This window comes from Chelonia mydas, chromosome 7, assembly GCF_015237465.2.
Source record: "Chelonia mydas isolate rCheMyd1 chromosome 7, rCheMyd1.pri.v2, whole genome shotgun sequence".
NCBI classification, from domain to species: Eukaryota; Metazoa; Chordata; order Testudines; family Cheloniidae; genus Chelonia; species Chelonia mydas.
Window position 1 is genome coordinate 82,150,964 of NC_057853.1, and position 10,637 is coordinate 82,161,600.

At 44.6% G+C, this 10,637-nt stretch overlaps 1 protein-coding gene across 1 annotated transcript in view; it reads right to left on the reverse strand.

Moving 5' to 3' along the window:
• The window catches only part of SLC29A3 (solute carrier family 29 member 3), a 30,453-nt gene extending 20,503 nt beyond the window's left edge, over window positions 1-9,950 (reverse strand). The window contains exons 1-2 of the mRNA XM_037904799.2: window positions 9,762-9,950; window positions 7,775-8,076 (exon numbers count right to left, since the gene is read on the reverse strand). Coding sequence (XP_037760727.1) covers window positions 7,775-8,076; window position 9,762 — 303 coding nt within the window. The 5' untranslated portion in view covers window positions 9,763-9,950. The remainder of the gene's footprint in view (window positions 1-7,774; window positions 8,077-9,761) is intronic.
• Between the last annotated feature and the right edge of the window lie 687 nt (window positions 9,951-10,637).

The window sequence follows — 10,637 nt, forward strand, 5'->3', positions numbered from 1 at the left end:
CTCAAGGCACTAGAGCGTTACCTGGATCACAGGGCATGAAATTAGCAGCAGCAAGCAGGTTGGAGCCAAGAATAGTTTGCAGTTGTAAACTCATCTTTCTATAGCAGAGTTGTGCTTCTGATGACTCTGCAGGAGTAGCACACTACTCCTACCCCAAAAGCCTGGGTAGTATCAGCTCCAAAGCAGGAAACACTGGAAAACTCTGTGGCAAGGGAGTCAACACCATGCCACTTGCCTGGCAGGAGGATTCATGCCCCTAGTGACCAGAACCAGACTCCTTTCAAATATGACATACAGAAATGAGTATCCTAATAAAAAGCAATGATGGTCCTCAGACTAAAGCACAAGACTGGGAGTTAACAAAACTTGGGTTCTCCTCCCATCTTTTCCACTGACTTCCTGAGCAAATTAGGTAACCTCTCTGTGCCGTAGTCCCTCCACCTATAAAACAATACTCCCTTCCCTCTCAGGCATGTTGTAAGGCTTAATTTAGGTTTCCACAGTACTTTGAAATCCTCAGATGGAAGTCAGTGTAATTAATCATATTTTACACTAAATTCCAAACAGAGCCTTTTATCTCTGGGTTACCGGCTTGACTCCAGCCCATAATCTTGGTGCCTTAAAATTCAATGGCCAAGATTTTCTGATGCCCAAATGACAACTATAGGAATTGTTGGATTCTCAGTGCTTTTGAAAATCAGCCCATTTGTTTAGGTGCCTACATACAAATTTAGCAGCCTAACGTTAGGCACCCAAGTTCTGAAAACGTTGGCCCAAATGTCCAGAAGGGGGATTCCTCCCTGACAGTTGTAAAAAGGCACATCCTTCCTGCAAGAGAGGTGGGATATTAAGGTTCCAGGGCTATAGATAGTAGTAGCCTTTGGCTACTACCATCTGAGGATGGTTGGTGGTTTGGTAGGGCAGATTTTATGGTCTCAATCTAGTTCCACAGTCAACAAGGACTGGCAACCATATTTTGCACCATTTACAGTCTCAGCAGACACACAAGAATAGAATGGGCATGGAGACTGGACTACCCCTTCCACACCTAGAGATATCTCCTCCAAGTCATGAGGACAGCACAAGGTGGGATACTGGAAGCCTGCATTGTTGCCGACTATGCTGTATTTATTCTGTAGATAGAGGATTTCATCCTTCAGGTCTAGCAAGCCACCACCTTTTCACAGTTAACAAAATTCACTCAGAGTGGGATTTTCAAAAGTGACTAAGGAGCACAAATCCAGTTGCATATCAAGGGGGCAAATGATTTAGGTGTATGAATAAAGGGAATCTGTGCTCCAAATTCACTTAGGAGGTTTTGAAAATCTCACTCGTGTTCAAAAAGAAAATCCATTTCCTTGTTTGAATTTGATGCTCCTGCAGTCTGGTGTGGTTGAATGCAGCAGAGAGGAAGGTTTTCCAGGCAAATATCAAGCCGTCAGCAACTGTATTGCAACCATCAGACCCTAGTTATTTCTGTTTGCTTAAATATCCACACCCACATGAATGAGTTAGTCACCCATGAGCTTCTAATAAACCATGACATAGCACTTCACTCTGACCCCCAAGGTTTGTTATTTAAGGAGCTTTAGGAACCGAAACAATTACCACACAGGGACTTAAAACCAAAATTAAATTAGTCAAACTGGCAAGAGCTAGATTTCCATGAGAACTGGTTGGAGTCTTTTCTGCTATTTTCAAAGCTCAGCTCCACTTCTCAGCACATAGGTTGTAACACCTAAGAGGTTGCTAACCATCATTGGTGAGTGGCAAACTTGCTCCCATTCCTTAAACACAGGCATCTGCTGAGATGGATTTGCTCAGCCTCTTTGCAACTGGTCCTCCTCAGACACCATAAGAACTCCCCATAATTGCTGCACTATTTCCTGAAGTGCTGCCAGGACTAGTGCAAAGTATTCTGGGGTGAATCAGAGGAAAGCCAGCTGCAAATGACTGAACATTAATTTATTTACTTATAGGCATATCTATAGCACTAATCCCACAGTGTCCAAGCACCCATGGGTTCACAGAATGAAAGGGAGAAAAATGTTGCTATTCTGGTGTGAACATGTTAAGTCATTTCAGTACAATGGCTGTACAAAACGAAGAAAGGCATTTGTTTTTCTGGAAATTAAATTTAGATTATAGACTTAAATACTGAAATTAATTTGGAGGATGAAGACGTAAGAGCTGACTGTCATCACAATTCTCAACGTCAGTGTCATGTTCAACGTCAGTGTCATGTTCCACAAATGCAGAATGTGGAGTGAGTCTGAAATTCATTTTTGAATGGACTCAATTTCCAACACATGGTGATGAAGCAGCACAACTTTGTGATGTGAAGGCTTGGGAACCCATCTCTCCACTGCAAAGAAATTATACAAATTGACTTTCTTTTTTTCATGTTTTTGTGAATCCCAATGGCATTAAGCATCCCATTGCCTCTGCAGCAAGTTAACTAAAACCTCTGACCCTCACAATGTAGGATATAAATTCTGATATTGGTGCATCATCAAGGAAGTAAACAAAACAAAACCAGGTTCATTTCTGCACCAGGGAATACACAGGAGTGAGGAAGGAACCCAATATTTCCTATATGAAGAACAAAGTAAGTATGAAACAAAAAACATGATCTTCACGCTAAATAGTCGGCTGTGCCCTTCAATTGGGAATGCTCTAGTCCTTAAAAGTGCTGAGAAACAGTTTTCAGGAAGAAGAAAACAAGGCCATTTCCTCACTCTGACAAATTACTTTCTTTACATTTCCAATGAATCGATATCTATAAAGAAGCCAAAGGTGATTTTATTTCCTCTCTCAGCTTCTCCTTCCATCCCTGCTCTCCATGAGAATGCCTTACCATGAGAGTTCAGTGCATCAGCATCTTCTGGGGGCAAGAAGGCATCAGCAGAGGACTCTATTGGAGAAGCTGTGAATGCCACTGGCTGACTACTGCATAAGCACTGATACAATTTCCCGTTCCCAAAGCCACGTAAGGAAAAATGACTAAACTCCACTTCAGGATATTTAGAGGCTTAGGTAATAAGTTGGTGATTTCAGTCATTTCCTAGTGGATAGAGGTCCACTTCAGAAAAAATGCAACTACTCTTTCATTGGCAGGGAGATCAAGGGTCAGATGGATATGGTGACTGCATTACCCTCTCATCCCTTCCCTCCAAATCAGGGGTAAAGATATGATCTTATGGGTGGGGCACAGACTAGAGAAAGCTTCTACTGCTCCTGCCTTTGCTATAGCTGGTGTCTGAGTAAGTAGAGGCTTCAAGCTTGGCAAGATAACACTTTTCATGAGTACTAAATGTATAAAAGAGAGAAAGATAATTCCAGTTAAGACTAAAAGACACTAGTTAATCAACAGTGCTCTAGGGATGAGCACTATTAAAAGTAGGGAAGAAGACCAAACAGTTTGAGAGAAATCCTAACCCAGTGGTTCTCAGCCTTTCCAGACTACTGTACCCTTTTCAGGAGTCTGAAGTCCGAGCCTTGTCACCTGGGGCTGAACCACGTAACTTAGCTTTGTAGGGGCCCCATAGCAATTGCCCTGTTTGCCACCCCCAACACCAGCCATGCACTTGTGACTCCACCCCCAGCCCCCGCCCTCAGGTTCGCGACCCCGAGGTTGAGAATAGATGCGCTGACATATCCCCTGGAAGACCTCTGCATACCCCCCAGAAGTACACGTACCCCTGGTTGAAAACCACTGTCCTAACCCACCTAAAATGAGAAGACAGGCAGTAAAGAAGGGTGTGTATCCCAAAATGAACTCACAGATGTTCAGCTGAAAAGTTCTGAGCCATGCTACAAATACAGAATGCATTTTTTCTCCTTTGGGGGAAGTCCTAGCATCAACTTTCTGAAATGCCCCATCTACTCAATCCATTTCTTCTCTTGCCAAGTGACAGGAGTGTGCGAGGGCCTCATGCGGCAGCACAATACTAAACTCCAGCGCAAAGGAGGGAAGGTAGACACAACATATAGCAATATTTTTTTACTTGAAAAATTAATTAAAATTGGCTTGGATAGGAACTCTCATGTGGAATGAAAACTGGCTAAGTGACCATAATCAAAGATTAATAATAATTGGCAATGTGATAAGCTGGGGGGAGGTATATAGAGTGCCACCATAGTGATAATATTACATCAGATCTTTTTTTAACATCTTGATTAATGCACTGCAAGACAAGAGTAAACAGCATGTTAATGAAATTCACAGATAACACCAAGTTGGGAGATGTTGCGAATACTACTGAGGAGAGAGATTAGAAAGGAGGCTTTAGATTAGAAACATGGGCAAAAGATAACAAAATGGGATTTCATTTGGGCAAATGCAGGCTAATATATCTGCCAGTTGGTGCTAGGTGCTGTGAAACCACATAGGAAGCCTCAGCCCCTGTCTCAGAGTTTACAGTCCAAGGCCCTCATCCTGCAATCTGATTTACACAGACATCCCCCGATCTTCCTAAGTATCTGGATACTTCTATGGCCCTCACAACCACTGTAACCAAATACCTCTCATTACTTAAAAATGACAGTGTTCTCTCTTTCCCAACACTTCCCTGCCACTAAGGAGCAGGCTTAGGGTGTTTTAAAATGACCAAATGAATGAATAAGGGTACTACTGTAGGAAAATAAAGCATGACAGAGATAGGTCTTTTTTGTTTCTGAATGCAGTAAGCTTATTCCTGTATTGAATCCCAATGAAGTCAATGGGGCTGTGGCCACATAGATCAGATTGCAGAATCAGGACCTAATTTAAAATGAAGTGCAACAAACAATAAGAGGAAGGAGCTCAGGCGGGCCCAGTCTTCGGTCCCCTCCTCCTGGGGTCATGTAGTAATTTTTGTTGTCAGAAGGCGCAATGAAGTTTGAGCACCGCTGGACTAGAGTTAAAAGCCATGGGAATGTTAACCCTCAGTGCCCTGGTCAAATTTCAGGCTCAAGTTATATTCTACCCAACTAAATTCCTTAGAAAGGTAATATACACTTCCTGCTCGGAACTGTCACATAGAGTTCCTGTGCACTGTTAAATAATTATGGTTCAAACTAGAGGTTGCTACCTTTGAGCAGTTAGTGAGGTGATCCATGTATAATTTTTTACATGAGTTTGCTAAATTTAGGCAGTGGTTTGTGACCCTTTGGGACGGAAGTCATATAAATCATTATGATTAAAGGACATTTAGCGATTGATGGAAATACTAACGGGAGTAGACAGAAATGTGTTTTCTACCTGAAGAAACCAAGGAGCAGCAGAATACATCCAGCCTAAGAGTTCCCAAACCATTACAAGCTGAACTGCTTAAGTGGGTTACGAAGACTTTCAGATTGTCAGGATTGTTGTGTCTCAGGGAAGCTTCTCTTGCCAACATTGACTTTGGAAAGCAACACTCAAAAACAGAATTGGCATGAATTATTTTTAGTGTAAAGAAATGATCTGACTGCAGGTGCTTGTGATACCAGCTGTGTTTGTGTTCACCCACAGGAGCTTTCAGATAGAGGCATCAGAGTAGCACCTCTTGCAGGGAACTCAAGAATCCAGCAGCAATGAGAAGAGAAGAAAAATGCAATTTAAAACACAAAACCACTTCTTCCAATGGCAAGTTTGCTTTTGAAGGTTTGGACCATGAATCAAGAGGTGACAAGTTTCTCATCTTACATGCCAAAAGCCAGAGGCTTAATGCTGTAGCAGGTACTACATGGAAGCAGGTACACAACTGCCAGCACTTGGAAAAAAGCTGTACTGCATCATAAGTTGGCCTGCAGAATTGTAAACAACGGGACCTGGAATAGGCTTAGTGTCATAGAAATTCAGCTATAATTGTCATTTGCAAAGTCCTGCTGTCATGATTCCTTTTGCCTCTAAGGTACATGCTTCATCACTAGGTGCACAGGGGGAAGATGCCGAAAACAGCACAACGCCTCTTTAGAGGGCCATGTTAGTACTTATCTGGTCTCTGGCAAAGCAGACAGACACCATGTGCCTCCCGTCTTCCCTGTGCATGGTGAAGCATCTGATATAGCCAAACTGACTATAAAGTGTCTATTCTGAACACGGCCAGAAGCTACATAGTGCACCAGCAATCCTGCTCCAAACTGCAGCCCAAACAGATGGTAATTTTATCTGATGAAGTTGATCTGAGGAAGGCCAGCTGGCCTTGGATTTCTGAATACAACATACAAAAAGATTTTGCTACACTGAAAAGAAACTGTCCAGTACAAAGGAATTCCCCCCCCCCCCCCCGGTCAGTGAATCGGAGAGATATACTCCCAACTTTTATGTGCCATTATTTTGTGGTGACATCCTAATCAGGAAAGAGACTGCCACCAGCATTCCTGATTCTGGAATTTAAGAAGAGCAGGAAGTTAACTCTATAATCCCCCATGTCTCCTCGCACAACTAAGAATTATTTTTACTTTTTTTGTTACAGTCCACCAGCTGCAAGAGTTCTTTTTCCACACATACCTTTTGGTAGTATTTTGTAACCTAACAGACTGGCCAGAAAGCTTCTATTTTACACTTTGAAACCATTTATGAAAATTGGTTTCTGGACAGGAGTGGTGTGTGTGCATGCGCGCGCATGTTTTCATAAGGCAACCGTCCACAGATGCAGCAACCATTCAGTAGGACCCATGTACAGCAACAAATAATGGTAGCTGAACACTGCATTATTAGATCCTGTCTGACCTATGCACCTAACTTTGAACATGACTATTGCTAAAGTGGTGTCCTCCAGTTCTATATTTAATTGTTTCTGTGCTGAACTGTCTTTTGGAAAGCAACACACAGTGAAATTACAGGAGAAGGGAAATGAAAGTTCACTTTTAGGAAGAAATGGAGCAATGTAGTGAATAACTCCAGATCCAACAACAATCACTGCCTATCAGAATTTATGATGTGAGCTTTTGCACTGAAGCTGAAGCACACAATCAACTCTGTTTAAATTAAAACATATTTGTGAATGAAAGGCATAGCTAAAAAAGAGTAAAGGCTAAAAGTGTATTTTATTTGAATCCAGCTAAAACCCCAAAATAGTATTAGACTCACTTTACAAAAATTCTAACCTTAATAATTTTTTTTTTTAAGAAGGGTGGTCTGAAAAGGAATAGTTATGAAATCCAGAGTTTTCCAATGTCATATAGATCTGTCTCTCATTAACTCTTTCCTCATCAGAATTACACCACATTCCCAACCTTAACTTCACCTTAAAATTTACAAAAATATATGAAAAAGTCAAAACATATTAAATTCGTAGGCCAAAATTGGAGATAGATTCCTTGAATAAGAAACAAAAAATTACTTTTAAAGTAGGAGGAAAAAATCATAAGTGAACTTCAGGTAAAAGTTCTAAAATAAAAAGAGGTTTTGAAAGTTATGTTTATAGCAAATTAAAAAACAAACAAACAAACAACCTCTCTATCCCAAGAGGTACAACATGTAAAACTTCAGAGGGATGTGTTTCTTTTTTTCAGAAGTGCCAAGGGGATGGAGGGGAAGAAATCAAGTTTATAATGATAGGTAGTTCCAACCTTTAGTTATAGAACAGTTATTGTCACTCTCTCGTTCTGAGTGACTAACATGCCCATTTTAGAGAACATCACTGCTGTTTAAACAATATGAAATCAGAAGTCAGTTGCCTCGACCCCAGTGCCTAGTATTCCCGTTAACCATTGCTAAAATGAACAGAGAACCCAGACACATTGGGCTTAGTGGCTGACACAAGTGCTAACACACTGACATTAAGTGGGAACCCATCATACTCACACGGAGATCAGAGACTCCATGTCCATTTGGATCCTGCTGATTGGAGCAGTTCTGAAGTTTATATATCCAGTATTGTTTTGCTGTGATAAAAAAGTTCCAAGGCAACAGAGAGCCAATACCCAGGATGAAGAAAATAACATAGGCACCATTTAAGTGATCCTTAGGCTTTTGCAGACTGTATCTGTTCCCCACTGGCTCCTCAATCAGAGGCTCTTCTTCTTGGAAAGAGGTATTCACTGGTTTGTATGCGGAGTTAGTACTGGACTGAAATCTGTCATCTCCATCTTCCAAATCAACAGCCACTTCCAGGGTAAAGCAAAAAAAGAGAGAGATTATTGTGTATGATCAAAGTAATCATAAATTATATGCCAGCTGGATGAAATATCTCAGGAAGCCAAGAAACACAAGGCACACATTTCCCGTCAGCTTGTAGAGGAAGATATCCCAGTGTTCTCTTTCAGCCCATAGAGAAAGAGGTCTAGAGTGTGGTCCAAAGAGAAAGCAGGATGTGATTGGGAATTGGGAACACCTGAGTACTAATCCCAGTTTAGTTTAGCCAACAATAAATTCACTGAGTGGCATTGGGCAAAACACTTGATTTCTGTGTTCACTTCCCCACCCACACAGTGGGGAAACGTACCTCACAGGGATGTTGAGGATTAATGGGTTAGTTTGTACACTGCTTGCAAAGAACAAAGATGTTATTCCAGAGTCAGGTAGTATGAAACAGAGGAGACATAGTCACTGACCACACACAATGAACAGGAGCTACAACGAAAGATGGAGACACCACGACCGAGAAGAGTTTAACGTAGGGTGAGATGATGATGGAAACAAGGGGGCAAAGAATGAGATGAGACACTGAGCGATATGATGCAGTGCACGAGGGGCTACAGGCACGATGCTCTGCTCACTGGCACAATAGCAGATGGATCCCTCCTAGGGCTAAAGGAAGTCACAAAAAGCACTAGGCCAATGACACTAACTGCAAACAGAAGTATCTAATGAACTGTCATGCAGTCAGACAGGTCTACCCACTGCAGTATGTGGGGCATGTCTGATTGTACAACACTGTACTTATTCTAATGGGGTGGGGCCCCAATAAATAATTACTTTAATGTCAATGCTTTAACGCCCATTGCTTTAATGTCAATGTTTCCATCATAAACCCTCATCACACAGAACAGTAACTCAAACATCTTTCATGCCCTACACAAGGAAAGTATCAGCCTGTGCCTATCTATTCTTACACCAAGTTCAAAATGAAATCTGATGGGTCATTTTAAGTGAAAGATAACAAAGAAAGTAGCTTAGGGCAATCCTACACTTAAAACGCTGCATCCGCACTGATGCGCCTGTAGCGCTTTAATGAAGACGCTCCTACACTGACCGGAGAGAACTCTCCCATCAGCACAGTTAATCCACCTCCCCGAGAGGCTGTAGCTATGGCGGTGGGAGACGCTCTCCCACCGACACAGCACTGTCTACACAGGAGGTCAGGTCGGTATAACTACGATGCTCAGGAGGGTGGATTTTTCACACCCCTGAGCGATGTCATCACACCAATGTACGGCAGTAATGTAGACCAGACCTTAGCATTTCAGTCGCCTTTGTGCGGCATAGCTCTTCAGTCCCAAGCCCTTCAACACACCAGGCCCCGTTTGGCACCGCTCCTCGCCGGTCGCCACAAGGCAAACGGCCCCTAGGGCTGGCCTCCCCGCCCCGGCCCCGCGCCAGCTCCAGCAGCCGCCTTGCGTGGGGCAGAGGCCTGCTCAGCTCGACGATCGTTGCTCTCAGCCCTGAGCCTGTCCGCCAAACTTGCGCCCCCTCCCCGCGTTCAGCCCCGCTCCTGCCCGCGGCGCCCGGCAGCCAGGGACAACCGCACCGGCCGGCAGCGAGAACCGGGCGCCGCAGCGGGGAGGGAGAGCGGGGAGGCGGGGCAGGGTCCCCGGCGGCCCCAGGGAAGCCACCGGCAGCAGCCACTCACTGTTGCCGCTGTGAGGCTCCAGCCCCGCTCGGGGCAGCAACGACTCCGAGACCGGGGTTTGCAGCGGGGCCTGGCCCGGCTCGGCTCCACCGCGCCGGGTCTACGCCTCACAGCCCGCCCCCTCCCCGGCCGTGCTTCCCAGGCCCGGCCTCCAGCACCGCCCCGGCCGGGGGATGCGGCGCTGGGCCCTGCCCCGGGGCGGGTTCGCAGGCAGGCAGGCTGGCTGGCTCTGGGCCGGCCTTCCTTCCTCTTGCCGTCCCCGGCCCCGCTCGTCCCCGGCCCCGCGGGCAGACAGGCCGCAGCGGCGAAGTGGGGGCCACCGGCGCCGAAACCGGGGGAGGAGGGAGCCAGCAGGGGGCCATGCCCCCCACTTTTAACATGGGCGTAGTTGGGGAAGGGGGCCAGCGGGCAATGCTATTTAAAAACGGGGGGGGGGGAAGGGCGCATTGCCCCGTGGGGTCTACCCTTGAAAGGCAATTCGGATTAAGGTAGATTGTGAATCTAGATTCAACACAGTGCTTGTTCCTGAATAACTCCCTGGGTGGACGTGGCAGACTGAGTTTTGTGCAGTTTAGTTCAATCTACAGGATTAAAGCCAATGGGAACATGGTGCAACCAGCCTGCAATAAGAGCATCCATCTGGAGTTATGCAGGAATAGTTATTCCAGAAAAGAGATTCCTGAATAACACCGTGTGTAACAAGCCTCAGGTGACACGCATCCCTCAGAGTCAGCCCCAGATAAGGTATCTACCCATCCTGTATTTTAATGCTTGTATCTGGTGCCTGACACCCACTATCCCCTGAAGAGCCATTCATAAGCGTGGGATCATAATATTTGTTTGCAGGGTTTCTACCCTGGGGGAACGCATGCTTTT